This window comes from Chlamydotis macqueenii, chromosome 9, assembly GCF_036417535.1.
Source record: "Chlamydotis macqueenii isolate bChlMac1 chromosome 9, bChlMac1.mat, whole genome shotgun sequence".
Taxonomy (NCBI): Eukaryota; Metazoa; Chordata; class Aves; order Otidiformes; family Otididae; genus Chlamydotis; species Chlamydotis macqueenii.
Genome location: NC_141564.1, coordinates 5558513 through 5583722, shown reverse-complemented (window position 1 = coordinate 5583722; position 25210 = coordinate 5558513). Strand labels below are relative to the sequence as shown.

The following is a 25210-nucleotide window of genomic DNA, read 5'->3' as shown; positions in this document are numbered from 1 at the left end:
AGACTTTGGCAAACACAATTACTGTAAGATGCAGATCTCTTCTGCAGAACCCCAGGAATGGAAAAAGCATACAGATACTGAAGAGGTAAATGCAAAATGTAGCAAAAATTACTAACAAGTGAAACGTGAACTTCCTCACTGCTTGACTAATTCTGGAAAGAGGAACAGTCAAGTTCAGAAACAATATTCTGACACTTCCCTACCAGAAGGATGAAAGAGAGGGAGAGAAGGCTCAGAACACCACTAATGGACCCCCATTGCTGCGTGCAGCGAGGAGAGGAGGGCAGCCCTCCAAAGGCAAGCCCTGCAGAGCCAGCCAGAAGGCAATGGCAGGCTTAGGCCACATGCAAACAGAAAAATTTCTACGCAGAAGTCAGCAGTTGGAGAAGCAAAGCTGAGCATGAAGATGAGACACCCACAAGCCACCCAAGCAGCAGAAGTACGTTGTTGCTTCACAGACCTCAGTTTGGCAGCAACTCCCCCACCAAGGACTGCCTCTTGGAGACCCACAGAGATAGGGGAAAAGCCCCTCAGGGTCTGCAGGTACAGGCAGGCTCTGACACCGGGGGGCTCAGCCACATCCCCAGGCAGCTCTCCCATTACCACGGGGAAGGGTCTCCACACCACAGCATCCTCCCACTGCCCAGCTCCAAGATGCCACCGGGCTGGCCCCTCCAGGGCAATCCGGCTGCTGCCTCCCAGGAGAGAGAGCTTCATGGAGGGCATGTGCTTTTCATTCCAAATAAACACACGCTTTACATATCAGAGGTAAAAGATTTTATTATCCCATGGATTTTTCCTAAGTAGTAAGAGTCCTACCAGACAAAACATACAAAGCATCTTATGTTTTCTTTCTAGACAACTGCATTCTCATCCTATGAAACAGTGACCATGTTAGTTCACCTTAAAGAACCAAGGTCTGTCCTTACAGCTGGGGGATTGCACAGAGTTAGCATATTCAATGACCAGTTAACACATGCAGAATCAGAAGGAAGTGGCAAAGGTCTGTATGCTCACCTGAGCGCAGGCTTAGGTTCCTAGAAATTAAGAGAAATGCAGGGCTTAAATTTACCAGTTTGTGTTACTTCCATTAAGCAAACCAATTCTCTGACCCACTTCTTGTCATCCACTCCACAGTTAAAGGTCAGGGCTAGTAACAAGTTATCGATGGAAAATCACAACACTAGAAAAGAATACACCTCTGGCAGTGGGAAACTTTCCTTATCAATCTGCTGAAGTGCACATAATTTTTCATTTTACATCAAGCTTAAAGCAGAATGAAACCAAAGTGTCCTCCTCTACCTGTTAAAACTTAATGCTTATAACCCTCTAAGGACATACTAATTCCTATTGCATTACATGACCATTTTGTGATCCTCTTTTGTTTTCACATAATTAACTCAATATTATTACTTAAAAGTTTTATTATAAAATATATTCACTTTTTTTTTTTTGCTTCTGCTGAGTTAATGATTGTACTTGCATTTACTTTATGCTTCCTCTCCTAAAACAACAAGCTCGTTTCAACAGATGGCGAACAAGTCCAGATTTGCTGGAAACCAATTAACAAGAATGTGCCAAGCTGAAACTCACTCCGTTCTTTGAAGCCAAAAAACTGTCTGCATTTCAAGAACCTAATTAGTTTTAACTATATTTATGGAACAGAGGGAAGAATATTTAATTAGCCTGCAATTCTGCTGTCTGATGATCAATAGAAATGCAGTTTGTTCACACAATTTCTCTGCAGTGTACTGATCAGCTGAATCTTCCCTTGTATCAATATCTGTACTACCATGGTGCCTGCAGATAACGTGACACACGGCTGGACTACAGTAATTACTATCAAAACAGCTTTCATCAGAGGAGTTATACAAGAACTTATTCACTCTCTCTCTCAGAAAAAAAAAAATTCTGCTTCTGCATTTGCCAGTAAGTACCAGTTCTGCTGCTGACACCACTTTGTACATAGGCACGGCACGCCACAGATGGGATCTTGACAGCTCAGGAGGAAAGATCTGTGTGAACATAACTCATCTTCCCAGGCAAGCAGAGCTGGCCAGGATAGACAGGAGGCTGAAGTAAACCACTCTGCTCCACCAGCAGCCACGGTCTATAGACGGGACATCAGTGTAGCTCTGTCACCCTGCATCAGAGATTCACCTCTTCATTTACCTGGGCAAAGTGACAGCCGATCTGCCCAGGACCCACAACAGATGTGACTGTGTGTTAGAGAAAAGGCCACACAGCCTTGCACTTCACCCTCTGCTTTGTGGCTGGGGAGCAGGGACGTGCTGTGTCATTCCCAGCCCACGTCGCTGCCCCTTGCCCTGGCTTCCTGCCTACCCTGAACACCCCACATGGCTCAGCGGGTCACACTGAGCCATGCTATGTTCAGAAGACTGCCATGTGGCGAGGGTCGAGTCTGGGAGGCAGTCAAAAACAAGGCATAGCAGCTACTTTCAACGTTTGAAAGCCTGATCTTCAGGGGGACAGCACACAGCAAGCTGGGACTGTCACAGCATGGTTTGGGCAGGAGAACCCTCCCTCTGCTGAGCTTTCTGAATCACCCGGTCTGTAGCTTCACAACTGGTATTTTCCTAAGTGCAGCTGGTTACATATTTCTGGTCATTACATCAGCATCAAAATGGTAACTCTTCTCCTGTGATAGACCAGTCCCAGTGTGAAGGGAATCACTCAGCCAGGAAAAGAGCATCAATTTCCAGCACTCCTATTTCTCAGCAATCCCTTCTACCCCAAACATGCTCCCAAAAGAGATTCCCACCCTGTGGTGTGGAAGAGTCTGTGTCTACTCCCAGGTTACCTTTGATCACTGTGTAAATTTAAGCCCAGCAAACATCTCAGGTAGGTAGGCAGGGAGAGAAGAGAATCCACTGTCAGGCCACAACGGACCCAAGAGGTTAGAGCTGCACAAGCAGGGGACAGAGTAAAAAAATTAACACAGATTACCATGTCTAAAGAGAGGGCTGAGAGCGTGTGTGTGCAAGTGTGTGCAAGCAAAGCCAAGGAAGGTTATGTCTGGAGAATGGCTTCATGACTTTTTGCAGATAACAGTTTCGACCACAAAAGTGTTTTCAAAGTGACGAATACGATGACAGTTTCCAGCGTCGCGTCGACTGATACCTAGAAGTGATTGAGAGAGAGGAGAGGGAAAATTCAACAAATGGTGATCTACAAGAGCTGCAGCAAGTAGGGGAAGGAAAGCAGATGAGATGCAACTGCTGAACACTGAAATGTGGGAACAACACAGCCCATATGAAAAGCAGCATAACCTGGCCTTGGGAAGAATAGCCATATTCTCTAGGCCATCATCCTGCACTAAGAGCTACCATGAGCTGGAAGAGTGCCTGGAAACATTTGGTTTCAGCTGACAACATCTCAGTGTTGTCTCAGAGACCAGAAAGCCTCATGAAACCGGCCGAAGTCACAGGCTGGCACAGAGCACAGCTCTGAACAGAGCTCTGAAAGGAGGGCTTAAAATAGCCACCCCTCTGGCTGTTTATATCCCCACGTGCACTGATCCCGCTATGGCCTCAGCCTCTCCGGGAAACAAGTAATGCTCCCCATGCCCTTACGCTGCGGGCCCTCAGCTCCAGACAGCCTTGCCAGGCAGGTAGTCCCCCTCTTAACAGCAAACTCTGTGATGCCCTGCTGACAAACAGGACCGTGCCAGGGCTCCAGGAGAGCAGCGGCCAGCGTGCCGGCAGCCCCATGCAAAATTCTACAGCTCCTGTTGGGAAAGCAATGACAAACTACAGCCATGGCGACTTCCGCACCCAAACGCTCTGCACTGCAGCTTCTCCAGAGATCCAAACCCAAACTGGTTCATGTTTGAGGTGAGCCTTTAAGTACACCAGTATCTAAAATCAAATAAATCCTGAAATTAAGGAGGTTTTCTTTTTTCAGCAATATTACTATTTGTACATAAGATACATATTGCTGATTCTCATGAAATCATTTTAAGGTAGTCCAATGTTCCCTTTTCACAACTTTTTCCATATTATTAGGAACTTAATTATTAATGGCAATTTGCAAATCTAATCTGCTCTGAATAGCTGCCACTGAAGTGGGTGTCTCCATCTGGGAAGTTTTCCAAACAGTTCTCAACAGTCCTACTATTAGTGGAGCCCCAGGAGCCCACATCTAAATTAACTGCTGGCTCTTACAACCATTTTCACAATGTTTCTGTTAGGCTGATAGACGCAGCGACAGAACACAGCAGCCAGCACCCATGTGCAGCAGCACCACAGATTTGGGTTTAGATGAATTAGATGAGAAAACACCTCAAAAGGTCTCCTGTGTGCTTACACCCACAGGGAAACTTCCCCCCTCGCCACGAAGAGGCCAGCACGTCTGTAACAGCAGAAATCACAACTGTGATGCAGGGGGAAAGCGAGTTAGGACAGCTGAACACGGCAAGGCTCTTACGTCTCCTCGCGCTCCTCCGCTTCAGCCTGTAGGTCTCCTTGCCGCGGCAGAGGCGGTAGATGAAGGAGCCGAGCTGCTCCATGTCACTGACGTGCTCGGTCGCTATCATCTCCTCTTGAATTATGTATGTCTGAGGCAGGTATGTCCCTTTCTGAAACGACACAGTTTCCACCAAAATAAAGCACAAACGGTGTCATGATCTTCTTGAACAGAACTGTCTCACATAGCACCAAGGAGAGCCAAACTGCAGATAATTCATTGTTTGAAGGCTCAACCTCCATCTACCGAGGCTGGTTAACATGCTTCCCTGTCCCTGGAGTAGATTGTCCCATGCTATTAGCACAGGGCACACAAAATGGATTAGATCCAAAAATGGAATGTTCACGTAGGGGATGAAGCCAGTGTAGGATCAGCCCTGCTACAAACTGACCCCAGTTTTAAAGGAGGGTGTGTGAAGCTGTAACTGAAAGCACAATGAACCCATCTGGAGAGGGAACAAGGCTCAACTAACGTGACAGGAACTCCACTGAAAACATGCATTTTACATTTACTTTCAAAAGGTAAAAACCAAAAACTTCAGCCCTGCTCTGATTCCAACAGTTTCCCAAGGTTTCCACATTTCCCCCTCCTCCTTGGTGCATTCAGCAGAGCCACAACGATCTCCTGCCTTTATGGCGCTAAGGAACGGGGACGAGGGATGGGCCACGGGCACCACATTTAGAAACACCACCCTGTGTGGTAGCACTGGGCACTCAGGGGAACATGAGCTCTCGGTGCATCTCCATCACCCCAGGAACATCGTCCAGCAGCTCTGGGGCGGTGCAGGAAGGCAGCTCACGCCAGGGACTGAGACGAGGCAAAGCAGCACACGCAAGCTCCCTGCTGCTGAGGTGGAGGCTGCTATGAAGACTAGGGTGACAAGTGAGGTTGCCTGGTGGGGAGACATAGCAGAAAGTCACCAGGGGCTGTAAAAATGTGGAGAAAGAAAATGGGGGACCTGGGAGCACCCCAGGAACAGAAGCAACCTCCTTCCCTGCAGGAAAGAGGTCTGCTCAGCATTGAAGACTCTCTGCAAGCCGACTCCCAGGTGCTCAGGGCATCGTGCAGCTGTCTGGGCACCGCTGTGGCAATAAACAGCTGTGTTACAAGTACAGCTTGGGCTGGGGGCACTTCTGAGTGGACTGCATGTGAACTAGGCCACAAAGCAGAGACTCACTTCTGGTACCTTTTGCTTAAGAAGTGTCAAAGAAATAAAGGAATTGGCAGATCTTGGGGCTAATATAAATATAATCAGGGCTGAAAGCAGGCAACAACAGCGCAGTTTCAAATATCACCTCCTCAATTTCCACCACAGGACTGGTTATCTCCATAGAGATGTACCTGGAAACACACTGTCTTAATTTAGCGCTGTGCTGTTGGGCCAGCGTAGTGTACTGGATCGATAAAGCTCTCCTCTAATGCTGGAGGACCAGACTATTAGTGGAAGTTTGTACTACATTAAGGCAACAATTCTGCAAGAAATTCAATTATTGATTCTCAGTGGGAGAGTGCAGGAGAGGGCAGATGATACATGCAGTTACTGTCAGGAGCTGTCATGTTAACACCTGGGGCTGGGGCTCAGGATTTGCCACATCCTTGACATGGAGACAGGGTTTAGAGAGACACACACATATACACAATCCAGTTTCTTCATCGTTTTAGATTTAAATCGCTGTAGCAGCTAAAGTAGTCAGGAATAATTGCTCCTTAGGGACTTGACTGGATTCAGAGATGCAGAGAAGGCAAAAGTCTCCAAGTCCAAGGACCAACACAGATAATTCAGCATCCAAACGGGAGCACTTCTGAGCAGGGGGCGAAGCTATCAGGTGATGAAGGTCCCTGCAGCAGGAAGAAATTTGCTCTCTCTGCCTGACACTGGTCACCAGCAAGGCCCTGTCTGCAGACATGAGGATCACAAGCTCACAGGATAATTCGGCTGGGGAGAGAGTGCAACCTCCCTGGGCAACCTGTTCCACCACTTCACTGTCCTCATGGTGAAAAACTTTTTCAAGACCAAGCTAAACACTTTAAAAAAAAAGTCTCTAAGGTGTTCCTGGTTTTCAAAACCTCCACAGACAGATTGGACGCTTACCCATCCCAATAATCAGGAAGTTATTTAAACCCACATCTGCTTTGTACTTTCTTTAAAGAATCAAACACATAAGACCATTTCAACTGTATTTGTATCCCCTTTTAAAATTCTGTTTCTGATAAAGACAAAGCATTATTTTCATTGACTGTGAGTTTATATCTGTTATTTTATGATGTGACCAACTTTCCCAATCTCTCTGTTTTTTCCTGGGGCTCTGCTGTCAGCTTGTGCGATCCTGCCTTTTCCATTTCCCTCTGCCCCAGGGACTGGTCACCTGCCGTGGTCAGAAGCCAGGGCTGGTTTGCAGCAAGTTGTAAGTAAACGTGCGTTGTACCCCAGCAGGGTCCCAGCACATTTGCCAGATGGACATAGTGTGTGAAATTGCAAGGACTGAAGGACTGCTGGGAAACAAACTGGGAGTTTGACAAGGACTGGAGATCAGGCATCTCGTGAGGCACCACCTTTTGCCTCTAAGCTTAATCCCTACAAAGTTCATCACACTGCATGTAGCAGCAAGTGAGCAAAGGGAATTTAAGAAAGAGTAAGAGTTAGATTTCTTTTTTTCCTTTTCTTTTAAACAGACCATCACAGAAGGGAGTAAGAGACCCAGGCTCAGTGCTTTGCTTTACCTGCAAAAGACTGAGTTAGAGATGCACCTTCTGCAGTCTTAAAAATCCTGTTTTTTTTTTTTCCTGCTGCTAAGATTGAATAGTACTCTATTTTAAGAAGACTGTTTTCAGTCACTGCAATAGCGGCACAGGCTTCTGAACTGAACAAACCTGCTGGTACTAAACCCAATTAATGCCTGCTGTGAGCAAAGCTGCATGAGCCCAAGTCCGGAGCTGCAATTCGCAGCACAGCGGGGAGGGCAGCACAGATTTTCCCCCTCAAAGGGTGAAAGCTGAAGGCTTGCTGTTCCCCAAGGGACAAAGAGAGCTCTGGAAATGGCAAACCACAACAGTAACCACAGCAAGAGTGAAAAGGAGGGACATTTTTCTTTTTTTCCTTGATTCCCAGTATCAGAAAACACCAGAGGGAAGGAATTTGCTGCTTCTCTGTGTCACCCTGGTCGGATTGATCCATCATGCCAGCGTTATCGTGCTGTCTGCAAAATTAATATTCCAGCTAAACCCCCTAAAGTCTTTGCTCTATGTGAAGGCTCAGTTCTGCCAGGGCCAAGGCTTACTTCCACAGACACAGCAGTTTTGGTTTCCCATGAGCTTCTAGCTGGCACTCAGGAGCCAACTGAAGAAAAAGTATGCAAAATAAGCAGGATTGCAGCTGTACCTTCACGTTAACCAGCAGCTCCCACAGGTTGCGAGGAGGCATCACGATAGTGGTGTTCAGCTCGATGACGTAGCACTTATCCAGTGTTATGTCATGATAAGCTGTCAGACCCTGCATTCCAAGCAGAAATAAAGGAATTGAGCCTTTTGCAATTACATGTGGCTGTGAAGATGGGTGAAAAGAGGGAATTCAGGGAAGACAGGAAACTGCTTTAAGCAACAAACTTGCCCAAAGACCTGTCTACCAAGCAAGACGAGCAGGTTGGAAAATCTCAGAGAGGGCCCTGGGAAGGACAACAGCTCCGCAACAAGATCATCATAGACATATGTGACAACAGTCATAGTGCTAGGCCACAAGGACCATGGTGGTGCACCCCAGCTCACCCCATGCTACAGCCCCCCAAAGGCCCCAAGAGTGCCTTACTCGCTGGAAATCGTGGATGATATCTGCAGGGTCGCTCCCTCCAAACTGGGGCACTGGGACGTTGATTTGCTCGTAGTTCTCTTCAATGTAAATCTTGACATCTTCATGCAACTCCAGCTGCCCTTTGAACGGTGAATACAGCGAGTCTTCGTAAAGGACACCGCAGTGAAACACACTCTCACGGGGCAGCTGTGGGGACGAGATCCAAGTGGAGGTACACACTCATACACCCCACTAACAACTACAGCAAACACAGGAAGAAATGTACCCAATACTGCGTAAAAACACCCTTTTCAAACAGATGCTTGAGAATACGTCAAGATCAGTCCCTTTACCACAAAATGTTCTTGATGAAGTTAGTGCAAAATACCCTTGTGAAATGACCACATCTCCCTTCTTACTAGCCAGGTCCAAAGGGAATAAAGGATTCCCTGTGGGATTTCACAAGGAGTAATTCAGAAAGGCAAACTGACTGCCTGTAGGCTCTTAAATTTCATAACCAGGCTGGTCACACCCCTCCATGGACACAACTTCCAGCAACTGCATATTTCTACCCAAGTCATATAAGCTTGGGGAAAGTAGAGCATTGTTTCTAAAAGCACCTGTAGCTTGCGCGTGGCAAATGCACCGAAACAAAGCAGCTCTGTCTCTCGGCAAAACAGGAGCTGCTGCTCCCCAGGGCTCCAGAAACACAAGCTACGGGGAAGAGTTGGGTGAGTGGTGAAGTTTGAGCACAAGGATCACAGGGACAAACTGCAGCCACTGGAGACTGACTCATAAAGGCCCCACTGCCTCAGTCCCCAAAGCACCTTTGACCATGTTGAACGGGCTTTGTCACGTAATTGGATATAAGCTGCCATTCGGTACCGCAGGCAGGCAGTGGGGGTGACAATGGGTGGCCCCAAACAGACCAGCAAGTGTTTCCCAGCGTCGTTCAACATGCACCAAGGGGAGGTTATTGACTGGGTGATGGACTGAACACTGTCCATAACCTGGTCAATAGCCTTCCCACAATGCTGGGGGCTTCTTCTCCTAAGGAAGTGTGTACACCAAAAGGCGCAGGGTGTGTGGGAGGGTTGAGCAGGCCTACGGTCATCACATGGTTTCCAGATCAGGTATAAATGAGCACGGGTAATAAAACGCTGATGTGTCTTAAAACAAAGATTGCAAATTAATTTGACAGCAAGAAAATTTAGGGAGCAAGGGAATGTATAAAAAGACTATCCTGCTGAGTGGATAAGCGCTGGCCGCAGATGAAGGCAGCTGGTGGTGCTGGGAGAACTCATTCAATAATAGCTGCTCTGCAGCAGAACAAGCACTTCAGCGCAAATCAATGCTCTGGGGTTTCTTGGCTAAACACTCAGTGAGCCACAGAGCTCAGCAGTTTCCTCCTTCAAAAGCAGCTCTGCCCTGTCTTATTCCCTGCGCTCTGACCCACCACAAGGCCACCAGCCCAGTGCCTCAGCTAGGCCAGGCTTTGCAAAGAGTGCATGAAAGAAAAGGTGCTGAAATTAATGGATGGCAAGGGCTCCCCTTCCATACTGTCTCCCACTTACTTTTCACTTCTCTGTTTGCTTTATTAATAGCAGCACCTGTTTTTATTACACCTACAGAGTTTCACTGTGCTAGGGCCTAAACCCCCCCCCTGCAAAAAGCTGCTTAACCTTGTACATCCCTGCTCTCTCCAGGGCTTGCTCTGCCCTCACAACAAGCCACGTTTTCAAACAGGTTTAACCCTGACAACAGTGGCGTTGGATTTACAAGGCAGAGCTGGCAGGATATTTTTATGGAGTTAAAAGAGAAAATGAAAAGGGTGGGGAAGAGGAGGGTTTCCAGAAGGCCATTCCTAGTAGTCAAGATGGAGGTGAGTCTGAGCCTACCACTTCAGGCATGCCCCATCTGCAGTGCCCAGAGGACTGGCTCCTGAATTATCATACTGCAAAGGAATAAATAACAGCACCACCTCTTCCAAAGGTTGAAGCAGCTTGAACAGCTGAAGTCCTTCCCAACTCGCCCCTACCTGGGTGATGAAGAAGTATCTGTACACATACATCGACGCAAAGACCAAGCCCAGGAGCAGTACGAGGAGACCCATGGTCAGGTAGCACACCCCGCTGAGCGATGACCTCCGGCCCTGCACCACGGGCGCTGGCTCCTCCTGCAAGACAAGAATGAGAGCATCCGTCAGCTGCTGCTGGAAGGGATCAGAAAATCACCTATGTTTTACACAAAGGCTGCGCACAGGTTTGTGGTGCGCAACTAAAGAAAGCAGACGCTGTCCTGCAAAGTGACTTAGCATCTGACAGCATTCTGGCAAGAGTAAAGCACTTCTTGTGCATTTTCCTCTCCTACTCACCCATATATATATGCAAAACATAGAAATATATTTTAAAAAAAAAAAGTATGTGTGTGTGAACATATACATATCTCTATGTATACTCATCTTCAGAACAAAGTCAGGCTTTGTTTCAGTAGGCAATAAGGATCAACTGAGGAAAAAAAAGGAAATTGGAAACTAACAGTTCCCAGCAATTGAACATAACACTATTTATGTATTTACACTCAATTTTTTTTGTTGAAATGTTACCCCTGTTGCAGTATTTTGCAGGGCAAATTTTTGAGGTAGAAATTACTGGTCTTACAGACGCACTGGTCCTGCTGGGGTGAGCCTACCCAAATGGCTGTGTTGATCACCTCAATTTTCAAGCAGATTCCTGAACACCTTCCAGGAACATGGTCAGAGCATCAAAAGAAAACATACGTGCTGGTTTTAGAGTGCTGCCCAATCTATATAGACAGGAGTCAGCTCACCTCGTTACAGCCCTCCAAAAGGAGGGCAGTGCAAAGGCAGGGTTCACCACCTGGGGACCACTCATCCCAGCCTGTGATGCTTTTGTTTTTACTACCAAAATAACCACCCAAAATGTTAAATAGGAGGGTGTAAAGCCTTTCAGAGGCAGATGAAAGAAGCCGGTTTAGAGATGCCCCAGTTTCCCCGCAGAAGAGCTGAAAGCTGCCCTCAGCTGAGCAGGCAGGCAGGCGAGACGCGCCAGGGAGGGCTCCTGCAGATTTAACTCCCTCTCCGCAGTACGTGATCTGGTAGGTGTGACTAGAAATACACTCACTCCACAGCTAGAGATTGGTACAAACTGGAGGAATAGACTCAAAAGCGAACACCAGCCTCTCATTTCTAAGATGCACCACTTTTTAAAGGAAGAGATGTTTCTCCAGGTTAACACAGCCAAAACCCACAGGGTGGTGCAGGCGCTGAAGCCCCAGGGGGGGATGTCCCTGGGTCCCTGTCACCCACACCTCTTTCCCCTTTCCCTGCCATGGAGCAGCCCTCACAAGAGCAGCCGCTCAGTCCTGGGCTTGGAGGCATCAGGTCTCTCCTGCCCCGAGACTAGAGCGTCCCGGCATCCCTGGGGAGCCCGCCTGTCGGGGATCTCCCCTGTCTCCCCAGCACCTGAGCTCCATCGAGCCACAGAACAGGGGCAGAGGCAGGGTCCTGCCACCCCTCTGCTACCTGCTCCGCTCCCAGCCAACATGGACTGCTCCAGCTATTGAGTGTTTCTTTTCTAGCCACATTCAGACCTATAACTGCAAAGACCAAATTGCTCTGGGAGAGCTACAATTCCAGCACACCTCCAGGAGAAATTAATCTATATTTATTTCTCCTTCATCCCAGCTGCTGAAAGATCTGCAGCACCTCTATTCACCACCAGCTCCCTACACTGAAGGATCACTGTTTAATGAGTTTGTCACTGCTCCTCCAGCAAATAAAGGGATGAGCAAACTGAAAAATATCACATTTGAAGTTCACTTCCAATCCTTCTCTACCTCTCCTTCTACCGACAAGAGGCAGCAATGTGACAAGCCACAAAGAAAAGAAAAAAAAAAAAAAATCACATTACTAGAGAAAGTTTAAAGGCTGTCTGATATGAACTGCTAGGACAGGAAAGTCATGCTATATGTCAAGTGTTTCACAAAAACAGATCTCCCCAGACCCTTGTCATCAGAGAAGGATTGCAGACAGTGGGGGTGAAGAGGAACAAAAAGCTCGCCTGCTACTGACACTGAAGCATGGCTGAGAAAATGTTTAACGCTCCACAAGTCAATTACATCTGAAAGGTGCCAGCTTCCCGTGATGGATAACACACTGCTCGCTCTCACGGTGAGCTGAAAGTGCTAACTCCATGGAGAGCTTGGGGAGAGGGTTCAGAAGGACACAGCAACTCAAAGAGGGAAAAAAATCACTCCCACGAAAAACTGTGTTTGAAGAACGGTAGGGAGCAGCAAATAAGCTCTCGCTGGTTTGCTGTTTGCTAGAGCAGCTCTGTGCTTTTTGCACAGCCAAAAACAGAGTGAGACATCCCACCCCTCACCGCCAAAGGAGACAAGCTCAGCTCCCTACAAAGCATTCCTGGCTTCAGGAAAAATGCTTGAGTTTTGCCTTTTGGGGAAGGTGGGGGAAGCAAAGCTTCGGCCTGGGAGAAGTTACAGAATACCAGGACAAATGAAAAAACCCTCAAATTCTGAGGGAGGAAAGAAAAACTCTACAGTAACTGTTCTGATGGAGTGGAGATTAAGGCAGCACGGTTAAAAATGCTGCCAGGCAGGCCAAGAAGAACAATCAACCACTGTCCTGCAAAATATTGCATAAAAATCACCTGCACAAACACTAAAACATACATCTCCTTCCCCAGTCCAGCAGATTGAAAGGCCACCAGCCTTCATCACAATGAATGAAATACAATTTGAAAGGAAGCACACTACATTCGGCACTCAGGCTTTGGGCTGGAGGCGTTCTCAGTGCTGACAGCCTGTGGCTGGAGCAGTGCACAACCAGCTTTAACATCATTTCACCCAGATAACGAATCTTCACCAGGTTGGAAAAATCCGGGCAGCTTCTTCCACAGGCTGCTGCCCTGCTCATGCTGCAACGTACCTCCTTCCCCATGGGACCGCCGCTCCCTGCAGTAGAAATGTGGGTAGTTTCAAAAACAGGAAATCCATCGCAGCTGATTTTCATCTGTACTTGCCGTAGGAACGCCTGGCTCCCCAACAAGGGAGCAGTTTTCCCCTAAGCTAACCAGATCATAAAGAGAACCAGGCAGACCCAGCAGCAATTTGCAGGAAAGACCCCCGGGACCAACTGGCAAACCAAACCATGTAACCACGCTCAGGCTGCACAGCGGACTTCGCAGATCTGGCAGCATTCCTGACCTCCACGAATTTCAGCGGTGAGGAAAAGAGATTTGGCAATGTGGTTCTCCTGAAGAGCAGATCACACCTGTGAGATATGCATTTCCACTGAGGACAAAAATCAAAATATTAACACACAAAAATGCTGTACGTTCATCGTATGTTTAAAAAGATTCCACAAGAATTCATTAAGCAGATGCTCTTCTTGCAACAAGCCATCCTACTGATCTTCTGCCACAAACAACTATGGGGTTTTCTGACCGAGAGAAAAGGGAAAGGTTGGGCAAAAGCAGGGACAGGTATTTCAGTTCAGCAAATGGGCTTTTGTTTTCTTTTTTCCTTGTTTTGAACACAATATTCCAACAGATGGGCATATTTCACACAAAAATCAACATAAGGCCCTTCCTCCTCTCTCTGGGCTGTGCAGAGAAGAAACAGTCATTTGCTTCTCCATGAACGAACAGATGGAAAAGCAACAGCAGCAGCAGAAAAGCATGATGCCCACGGTCCAGGAGCTACAGATGCACATGCAAAGAGGGTGCACAGACAGGTCCACAGCTCTGCAGAGTATCCCACAGCTATTTCAGGGCAGGAAAACCCTGCCACTCCATGCAATGATCCTTCCTTTGCTCCGTACTTCTTGGCACCGTCACGTGCTGCAGTGCAGGCAGCGGAGGCCACCGCTTTGCTGACCCTGCAGAAAGGGTCGGCCCCGCTCACTTTCCAGTTTTCCCACGGGCAGAGCTCCTTCCCCTGCACAACCCAAGGGGAAGGCACAGCTCACTCTTCCTCCACACGGGCGATGGGGGAAAGCATCCATCTCTCAAGAAGAGTGCCTGCGCGTCTTGGTTGTCTGGCAGGCATTGTCCTGAGAATACTTCACCTCACCGAGCGAGAGACAGAGGCAGCTCCAGTGCGCGAGCCTGAATAACCAGACATGCTGACTTGGCTCCAGTTTGCAGGCACGATTGCTTAGCAGACACTCAACCCAGCGCCTAGCAGCAGGCAGGCTATTGGAAGATAAAAATGAATTCCCTTCCTTGGATAAAACAGGTTCTTCAATATGCTTCAGCATCCTGCCTGCTCGCAGGGCCGGTGCAGGAACAGCACAGGCAGCAGATGCCCAGACAGGAGAGGCAGATACAGAGATACAGACCATTTGGTAGAGGAGGCTTGAAATTGCTTGAGGTAAAATAAAAAATCCTAATTCAGTCTTCAGGGATTTTCTTCAGAATTTCAGGTCTTGCTGAGCACATGATGAAAATGGCTGGTGTCCTGTTATCCTTGTTTGTCACTGAATGACTGTGGAGCGCCTCTCCTACAAGGGGGCGTGGGACAGAAGCCTGGGTGTGCTTTGCAGGTGCTATGTCTGGTCCACAGCATGGAAATCAAGTCCAAAAGCCGCAGGGAGACAGAGCAGGGAAACTGTGCACGCCTGCCAGGCACTGTTGCGGGCACCTGCTGCCAAGCAAAACCCCGCAGGCTTCACGGTGCTGCGGACATGGGTCAAGAGGAATTTGCAGCCTGGAGCGGAGCTCCCCATCCCCAGGTCAGCAGCTCCGGCCCTGCAAGGCCATGGAAGACCAGAGTCCGCAAGCACTCACTCCCAGCTGGGAACTTCACTCCCCGGTGCCAGCAACTGGGCTTCCACAGCACCTCACTCACCCTCTGCATCCATCCCCAGCCTGGACAGCATGACTAACACTCACATGAGAGACATTCTTACCACAAGAACCGTGCAGATTCCCAGTGGCACTGCCGTGCCCTGATGTCCTGTCTTTTTGAAGAACTTTGCCTTTAAAAAAAAAAAAAAAAAAAAGCAGACATCCTTGGAGGTCCTGAGCCTCTGGACACATAGCACTAGCAGGAGCTGCCAGCAAGAACCATACCTAGTGAGGTGTTGTCTTTGATACTTCTCATTAATACAGTACAGCCTTAAGAAAAATAGATCTTTGATTCTCTCACTCCATCACCAGCATCTTGCTGAAGATGACAGAAATTAAAGGTGTCACGTCATGCTGTGGTCCCTCCTGAACTGCACACTGCCTCAGCAGAGGTGGGCTCAGTTCACGCCCTTTTCCTGCTTCTTCAGCTTTGGAAACAGATCAGAGTTATCCACAAACCATTCTTCCTGCATTTCTGAAACACGCAGGTTTGAAATCTTTAATTTCAGGTGTAGCAAGGCCTGACGAACAGGGGACAGCTCAGCAAATGTCTAAATGTATACCCGCAATAGGCAAAGAAGCTTGGGATGACTGAAAATAGTAGTTGCGATTTTGACTACTGACAAGCGAGGAGAGAAATGCGACTTAAATACTCAAAGGGATGCAGTTTGGAGAGGAGTGCTATCTGAAAGACAGCAAAATATGTCATCCCTCTCTGGGAGGTTGTTTCAAGGGACCAGCAGCCTGAGCTCCTGATGTAGAAGATGTACTGATGTAACTACAGCCACTGCTCCCTCAAGGGAAGCAAGCTCGAAACCTGAGAAACCCACATCAGAAAAATCTAACTGATCTCACCATTTACTCATTTCTGGTAACCAAAGGCCAATATAGACTATAGGAAAAGAAATTTAAAAAAAAAAAAAAAAAAAAAAATCAGTTCAAGGTCTCTACCTCCAGGACACTAAGTCCCACATTCACAAAATCAGTTACTGCTTTATCAAGTGTAAGGGCCTGTGATAGCAACACCTCCACTGACTTCAGATGGAAAAACCCCACAGCTGACGGCTGGCAGATTGCAGAGCTGCCGTAGTAGGTGTAAGCTGGTACAGACTGACCCCTCCTCTGATGCGCCGAGCTTGGATTTGAGTGTCAGCTCTTGAGAGAGCGACCTCCACGTCCACACAGATGCAGCCTGCTCTTCCATCCAGCAAAGCCCTCTTGCCCATCCAGCCCACAGACAGCATCCCTGCTACACACGGGTGCTGGGCACTGGCAGCACTTAGTGCTGCTGCTCCGTACAATAAAAAAAAGCACTGGAGAATTTGTGCGACGAATTGTCAGGCAAGGAGATCCAGAGCTGCCTCCCAGAGACATCTACTCCCGTATTTACACATTCAGACCCAGGAGAGCTTGGTAGCAAAGAGCCCCCAGGGATGGTCAAGGCGAGCAGGGGTGGCCAGCCACGGTTTGGGACTGGAGTGATTGCCAAGCTAGAGCTCTGGAGAAAGGAAAGTGAGAGACTACATGCAGGCAAAAGGCAGACAAAGGAAGACAAGAAAGGGGAGAGGAACGGAGAGAAATAAACCATCGCAGCAAAGGCAATTCACCCTTGCATCCACTGAAGCATCTCCCAGGCTCCAAAAAAGGCTCCTCTGCCAGATGAACAAAAGAAATAGTCCCATCCTCAAGAGCAGCTATGCTTGGAGGGAGGAGAGGGAGTGAAATGAGAAGAAACACCAGGTGACACCAAGTGGGGAATAGTGCCTGGGCCATCGTCCTGGCAGAGTCACCGGGGTCAGTGCTCAGCGCTAGCAGGGAAAGGCACCTGAACGGGCCCGTTACCTGGAAGGAGAGTTCTTCCAGGCTGAAGAGCATTAGGTCAGGAAATAAATTAATGTGTGTATGCATGGATATATATATACACACACACATATATATATATGGCATGCAGTTTCCAAGGCAACAGAACTCCCTGTGTGCAGCACTTGAGCAGCGCTTGTGCAGGGCACACAGCAGCATTTCCATGGAAAACACAACTGATGGATTTTGGACTCAAAGATGCCTGGAAGCCAAAAAAAAAAAAATTAAAAAGCTGTAATTAAGAGACTATCACAGCCAAAGGCAAAGAGTTTGCAATAAACTAATCTAATCACATCTTTAAACGACACCACCACAGGTGACTAGCAACAAAGCCACCTGCCTCAGGAATCACTTCGCAGCACTGGAAATTAGAATATCAAACCACTGGCTAATTAAAACCCCCAGCTTTGTTGCTGTATGACAACGACAGCAGGATGTTAAAAATACAGCCTAGTATGTGGGAGCTCCTAAGCACTCAGTGATCATATTTTCCTTCTCCCCCATCAGCAAGAGAGATATAAAGCCCTCTCTTTCCTCCTTTTTCCATCCCTTTCTGGAACTAAGGGGCTCTTCCTCCTCCCTCTCTGCACAGGAGTGAGGAATTAATTTCCATATGTATTTTTTATTTTTTTGGCAGAGGCACAACAACTTCCAGCCTCCCTCTCCCTCTCTTTCCCAGGAGTAAAACTGCTCAGAGGATTAGCATAGCCAACAAAGCCCATTGTAAAAACAAGGCTGTTCTTACCAGGCACATAGCGAGAGCCCCAAGCATCACACCAAACAGGCAGGAAGGCAGAGAGAAAACAAACGGCTGTGATAAAGAGGAAAAAAATGTCCCAACCTGGGTGCTGGAAGGTTAAGCTTTGGCGTTGGGTCTCAAAACCTACCTAGAGCAATTAAAGACAAAAGGCAGCTCAAGCAAGAGCAAAGCAGAGAGGCTGCTCTGGGAAGAGGGGAAGCTCTTACATCGAGGGGCTGGCCAAGTTAACCAGAGCGACTTGATTCAAAGGTGAAGACATATGCAGGTGGGCAGACATCTGACTCCTTAAAAGGCTTTTGACCCATGCCAAAAATATTCAAGAACATTGAGAAACTGATGCAAGGAAATGCCAACAGCTTTCAGCTTGTTCTCAGGGTAGCGTCTTCCTTTTCCACCCAGGTGAAATGCAGAGAAGCTGCTACCAGCTGCCCACAAAACCAGTCTGCTTGCTTCCACCTTCACGCGTGGCTTGGGAAGATGCAAGCTGCAAGCCTGACTGCCCACCAAAGTGACAAGCTGTCCTGTGGCAGGACAATGGGACTGCGTGCTCGAGAAGGAGCTGGACAGCCTTCTGACAGCCACACATTCACCTTTTTCCAGACTAAAATTGTAGAATTGCTCCAGTGTAAAACAAAACCACCCAGCTGTGCAAGAAGGCTAGGGACTCCTGGGCACAAGTCAAGAGAGCTAGGGATTGATTTTGCAAAAGGTGTGAAGGATGAGGTGCTGTCTCAACACACTTGAAAGCAGAAAACATGACAGGGAAGAGACCTCCACGCACATCAAAAGGTTTCACGTGATTTCAGCTGAAGTTGTTCACCATCGGTGATGGCTCTGGACCCTGATAAAGCACCAGAGCAGAGGAACAGTGGGACAGAGGACTCACCTGAACACCGCAGCTGCTTCTCCCCAGGGAGCTCCAGGTCCAGATAGTTTCAGGGTCCAAATAAATGTACTATTTAAAACTACAGCACCCACCTCTGAGCTTCTACAATGGGGCAGGCATAGACGGTCAAGAGCAAATGAACCATTTGGGTCGTTGCCAAGGGCAAGCCAAGTACTGCTGATCTGGCTGTGGCCAATTAAGCCATTGTTGTCCCACCTCACTCTTCCACTAGAGATGACCATTCCCAAAAGGCTGGTAGAAAGGAGGACACAGCTATGCCCAAGATGCTTACAAGCTGCAACAGCCAAGGTACTGCCCTTCTGCTGGCTCTGCAGATGGAAGGGGGCATCAGAGCCGTAAACCCATACTGTTTGCACGGATCAGAGAGGTTCAAGCTGAAGCATCTTAACAAGGAACCACATTTCAGGTTACAACATTTGCTTCTTGCCTGAAAATCAGGACTTCCACAGTGCCACACCATAAAATGAAGTCCTTTCAGAAACACCGACAGCAATTATCTCTTCCCCTGGCAGCAGCGTAGGAAAACCCTGACAGTCAGTCCTACGCTCGAAAATTCGCCACAAAGAAACGGTGTCTAGTTTAACAACAGCGAGAGAGAGGAGGCAAATTTACCCTTCTCAGATTCATTGTTCAAACTGACTTCAACGGTAGGGCATGGCAGCAAGGAAGACAACTCTGCAAAGCAAATGCAGAGGGATGGATTAAAAAAAAAAGAAAAAAAACACTAAACCCCTCACACTGTCCTCCCTCAAACAGCAACACTGGCATTAAAAACCCACAAAACACGCCTAGGTTCCTACGCATCACATGTGAAGAAAATACCCATCCAGAAGTGAAAATGCCTTTTCTATCTCCTGTAAACCCATTAATGAGCAAGGATTTGGTAGTGCAAAAGCAGGAATTGCAAAACTGCGCACAAAGACAACTCATCTTCCCTACACGCTCTGTCTCTCCAGACCTGGAAGCGATGCTCTGCTGCGCAGGACCTCCCCTCCTCTGCGCAGGCATACAGCCCACCTGCCAGCATTTGGCTGATTTGTTCCCTCTAAAATTGCTTCTATATTTCTGGGTTTTCTGTGTTTTGCAAAAGAACTTGCTGCACCCAAAGCAGGGAAGTGCAACAGGTTCTTCCCATGTAAAGAGCACCTACGTGCAAAGCTGCACTGGCTTCAGCTCTCCTCCAGCTCTGGGGGATCGCATATCTCTAGACAGACATTTCAACTTTCCCCATCTCCAGCTCTGCAGTCTACATCTCTCTGGTGAAGGACAGCTCTATGTTTCCAAATTCAGTCACAGTTATAAGATTTCTGCTAGAAATAGTTATTCCCTCTCCCGATCCCCCTGCCACTTTTAGCCAGATCCTTTGTCATGCTCAGCTGGAGTATGAAATATTCATGTCCAGACCCCGGTATGATACTCAAGTCTAGTATTTCACTAGAGCAGATCCTGTAAGGGTCCGGAGACATCTTTTCCAATTCAGCCCTTTTCCTCCGCTTCCAAAATGTCCTCAAATCACAGGGAACAGAAAACCAATGACAATGCTTCTTTTTAAGCTGATGACTCCATATAGGACATGAAAAGAAGTCATCACTTCAGCCCACATGGATATGAGAGTCGAGCAAAGCCCAGGAATAACCTTCCGTTACAGGAGGCAGTTTCTTCAAATTAGTATCTACCATGTTTAGATCCCTAAATCAAGACTTCAACATGGTGAAAATCCCCACACTCAAGAGCATCAAATCTGGACTCAAGCCCGCAAACATGTCAACGAGCGTAATCAATCCGCATCACTGCCAGCTAGCTTTTCTCCCTCTCTCTGGATTTACAGCTTGCTTCGGGAAAAAGCCTGCTTAAAAGACACTTCCTCACATCCCCTTCCCTTGCCATCTGTCTTCTGCCTCACAGCATCCTGCAAGGAAGCTGCTCCAAAAATCTCAGCATTGTACTGGCACAGCCGCTAGCACCAAGCTGGTGCTAGTGCACTTCACAGGGCCTGCCGCTCCTTCGCCTGCCCCACGCCCCGGCACCCAGCTCTGCAGCATCGTGGCTCGCGGTCACCGGTACCTCCAGGAAGGCCAGGAGCAGCATCACTGCCTGCCACGTCCCACAAAGCACGCACCCTCTCAGGCTCGCTCAGGCAGAGGGAAAGCAGTCACAGCCCACCTTCCCTGCCCGAGCACAAGAAAAGGCCAGGGAGTGGGGGCATAGCAGGACCCCCAGCAGTGAGACACTGTCCGTCTGCTGAGAGCTCCACATCCACAGTGGACCTGCTCCTCACCGGGGAGTTTCACGGTGGCAGTGACAGGAATGAGAGCTTCCTGGGCACCAGAGAGGCAGTTGCACTGCCAAGGAACACGTTCCCAATAGGCTTTCCCCTATTTCTGTACAAACGAGGCAACCACGCTCGATGCAGGAGCTGACACTGGCTGCCAAGGGCTGGCAGCAAGGAGGAGGCTGGGGCAGCTCAGCCGTCAGCCTCCCGGTGAGCAGCTCTGCAAGCAGGATGCTGAAGCATCCCACTGGCCGGTCGTGCTGAGGTGCAGCCTACATAGAAACCAAACAGAGAGACAGAAGGGTTAGACGGATCCAGCGCCAGGCAGCAAGCAGCTCCTTGTGGGAAGAGTTTCCATAAGACCAGGAAAAAAGTGTGATCCAAAGCCCACCAAAAGGAAGAGTCTTTTGTCAAATCTTGGGGAATGCAGTTGAGATGAATGGCACAAAACCAGAGCCTGGTATTACTGCAACCAACCAACAGCAAAGCATCGGTCGTGCCCACAGGGCACCATTGTGTGCACCCCGGAAAGCTCCTCACTGCCCCCGCGCCTGCGACCCGCTGCCAAGGTGTTTCCAGCGGGCTTGCCAGTGCCTGCGGGTATGGAGAGCGCTCTCCCAGTCCTCCTGCTTTGCCCATGAAGCCCTTCTCTCCCACCAGCCAGACCCAGCAGTCACAGCCTGAGCAGACGCCGTCCTCCCCTCGACATTCATCGTCCTGGCAAGCCAAAGATGAGCACCATCTCACGTGCTGTCTCAGCACAGCCTTCCCCAGACCCAGGACAACAGGCTTTGCTTTCTGCTTCCTCTCCCTAAAGGTTTCTGTGAAATCCCCCAACACGCACAGATGTCTTCCAATCATCTACAAACCGTCCCAGTCCCCATGGACACCCGGTCTGCACTGCAGGGTTTGCTCCAGGGCACGATTCACCCCAGGCCAGCAGCAAGGAGCATTTGGCAGAGCCCTTGGCCAGGGCAGCTGAGTAGCCAGTCTCTGCTACGGACAAAGCAAGGGGGACAGGAAGCATCTCTTCCCTCCAGTTTGTATCATTCACCCCCCGTGAAGCAGAAGATTTTAATGAAACTTCTTATTTTCTGGCTCTTGTGCTGTTTCTGCAGAATAACTAGCTGCAAGTATTAGAGGGGTTTACAAGGAATCAACCCCCAAAAAACCCCAAACCAAGTTTTGACGTGAGAGCTCCAGTCATCAGTTTTACTCAGTTCCTGTGGATTTCAACATCCATCACAAATCCAAGGGACATATTTCCCAGAGCAGTTAAAGACACAGATACATATTTATTTCTATTTCAGATTGTAAACGTGGAGTTCAACTAAAACTCACTGAATACTATTTTGCATCTGAGAAAATACTTTGCAACCTACACAACGAATTATTTTACTGACTGCATAACCCCAAACGGCCTTCTGCTCGAGGCTGCTACATCCTCCCTGCTCCTACTAATGACAACAAGATTTTCTTTTATAAGCCCTTAAAAATGTTGCAATTGCCTCAAAATCATGTGTATTTTTCTGACAAGAGTTCAAATTGCATAGTCTTTCCAATTCCAACTGCACAGGGGAGAAACACAAGGCTGAGCACGCTCCTCACCTACTACTTTTTGGGACACATTAGCATCACAGACATCTTCCTGCCTGCCACATCTTTGCATTCATGGAGCACCTGCCAAAATTCACAGGCTGCGGAAGCCGCCGCTGAATAATTTCCCAGCTCTGGCTCCTATCACTGGGATTGAAGTCGTGAGATCAAAGACGAAAGGAATGCAGAGCATCTTGTTTGCATGTCACCAATGCCATTTTGCTGCAAGGCAGCTAGAGCAATGCACACACAGACAGGAGTTATTGGCAGCAGGAGAGAGAGCACGGCAAGAAAGCCCGGCTGCAGAAAGCCCAGTGATTTCACTCATCTGGCAGGATGTGAATTGGAAAAATTTTGATTCCGGGGATCTGGCAGCACTAATGATGGAAATAAGTTTGCTACTTTTAAATTTTATTTTATTGTTTTTTTAAACTCCTTTACTCACAGTGCAGGTGAGAAGGAGCCAGATCCTGCCTGAGCTTGTGCAGGATCAGCAGAAGGACCAACTTCCCAGCTGTAGAAAGCTGGGTTAACAGCAGCATGAGCTGGAAGTCCAGTGTGATAGTCAAGGGCTGGACATCAAAGGTGGGAAGAAACCTACCACCTTCTTTTGTTCATAATTAGAAAAGATGAAGCCTGGAAATCACCAAGAGATAGAGGAATGACGCCAACTGTGATTACAGGTTTCTGTATAGCTGCTAAGTGTTAGATTAACAGATGCAATCATGACAGATTGAGCACTTTCAGATGCTGACAGCACAGCTGAGAGCTGCAAGCACATCCGCGTGTGATGTGAGATATCACTGTGATAAAAGCAACTCCCTGAACTCTGCAGAACTGAGCAATCTCCTGAAGCCCCTATTGCAGAGCATCTCCCGGGGGCAGGCAATTCCCACGCGCTCGGTAAGGCACGTGAGGAGGGATGCTCTGCACTGCCGCAGGAACGGAGCAAAACCGCTGCTTCCCCACAGTTTTTTGAGTCAGGGAGATAATTAGGGTTCGATAAATGATCGAACTTCACGCATAGTCTGAGACATATATGAGGAAAACAGAAATGCCATTTAAGTCTCCTGCTCTGACACAGAAGCACCGTAACAAGGCGGACTTGACGCTGTGGGTCAAACCCACCTCTCTGGACAACACCCTCCCACTACGCAGCGTGATATTTACCCCACCCTTGCCAAACAACTTGTGAGCTGGGGGTTCTCTAGCACAAGAGACTTCAGAAACACCCAACTCCTGGCCAAACACAAGAGTGCCCATTTCACCTTCCCCTCCTGGAGAGGGGCACAGCCATACCTCCACCGGTACGTGCTGGGATACACCAGCACCGCCTGCCCGTGACCGATGCAGTCTGGATGGGACTTGCCGTAACTTTGCCCCAAGACCCCGGCCACGCTCTGCGTCTGCCAGGGACCCGCAACATCTTCACCACCTCGTGCCTGGCAGGGTCCCTGCCTCCACGGGCAGGAGAGCTCACTCCCCTCTGACACCCATCACCTGAAGCCACCAGAGCAATCCAACTTCAGCATCTCGACCCCCATCTTGAAAACTGCCAAGCATCCAGAGAGCTGCGCGTGCTCATATCCCCTTGCTCCGGCACCCGCAGTCTTGCTCCACTCGCCTCCTCTCCATGCCAACCCTAAGCCTTCCGAGAGGTTAGAATTTGAAATACACCAGTGAACGGTGAATCCCAAATTACGTTTCCCCCTGGCAAAACCACCTGGACCCGAGGGATGAGTTCCGATGCCGCTTTTCCATGCTGCGGGCCATTCACTTGGGTGTTCTCCCCACCTTGCCTCTCCACAGCCCCGCTGCCCACGCAGCCCCACAGACACGAGCTAACACCCCGAAAACCAGCCGGGAGCGAGCCCCGCACCCGGCCCCACGCTCGCACCTTTCCGCTCCCATAACTCGGGCAGCAAAGGGGAAAAGCCCGGCCCGCCCGCCCCCCGCCCCGCACTCACGGCGCCCGGGGGCAACAGCACGGCGCCCGCCGCCCCATCGCCTCCCCCCGCCGCCTTCTCCTTCTCCTTCTCCGGTTTGAGGGCCGCCGGCGGCTGCTGGACGCCGATCTTCACCATGGCCCCGCGCCGCCGCCCGCACCCCCGCCGCCGGCCCCGGCACCGCCCCGCCCCGGGGAGGGGCCGCCGCCGCCCCCCGCCCCCGGGACGCTGGGCCGCTCCGCTTCCCCCGGCGGGATCGGGCAGGGGGCGTGTCTCACCCCCCACCAAGAGCTGTGAGGACAAACTGGGGGGCTTCAGCAGCTCTGGAGCCCCTCCGCAGGGCTCGGGGTGCAGCGGCGGCCCCGGGGAACCCTGGCTGCTCGGGGTGCGGAATTGTCAGTACCACAAGCGACGCCGCTGAAATTGGGTCAGCAAATGGGGAAAAAAAAGCAAACAAAGCAAAACAAACCAAACCTAAAACAATCGAGGCTGCAGATGCATCAGCCCCTGGGAGATGCACACAGAGAGCAGAGGTTGCTCTGGGGAAAGCTGGGGAAAACCCAGCGGCCGTTTGTTTCGAGGCCTGAGACCAGAATCATACAATGGTTTGGGTGGGAAGGGACCTTCACGCCCATCCAGTCCAACCTCCCTGTAAGGAGCAGGGACATCTCCAATTAGAATCCGTGGAGGAACGGAGGAGAGCATCCAGGTGG

At 49.2% G+C, this 25210-nt stretch overlaps 1 protein-coding gene across 1 annotated transcript; it reads right to left on the bottom strand.

Annotated features, from left to right (window-relative positions):
• Positions 1–1324: 1324 nt before the first annotated feature.
• ITM2C (integral membrane protein 2C) lies at positions 1325–24641 on the bottom strand. The gene is made up of 6 exons (XM_086754998.1): positions 24519–24641; positions 10308–10445; positions 8288–8476; positions 7865–7975; positions 4447–4597; positions 1325–3141 (listed from the first exon to the last, which is right to left on the bottom strand). The coding sequence occupies exons 1-6, from the start codon at positions 24633–24635 to the stop codon at positions 3050–3052; spliced, it is 798 nt and encodes a 265-aa protein (XP_086611124.1). The 5' UTR covers positions 24636–24641; the 3' UTR covers positions 1325–3049.
• Between the last annotated feature and the right edge of the window lie 569 nt (positions 24642–25210).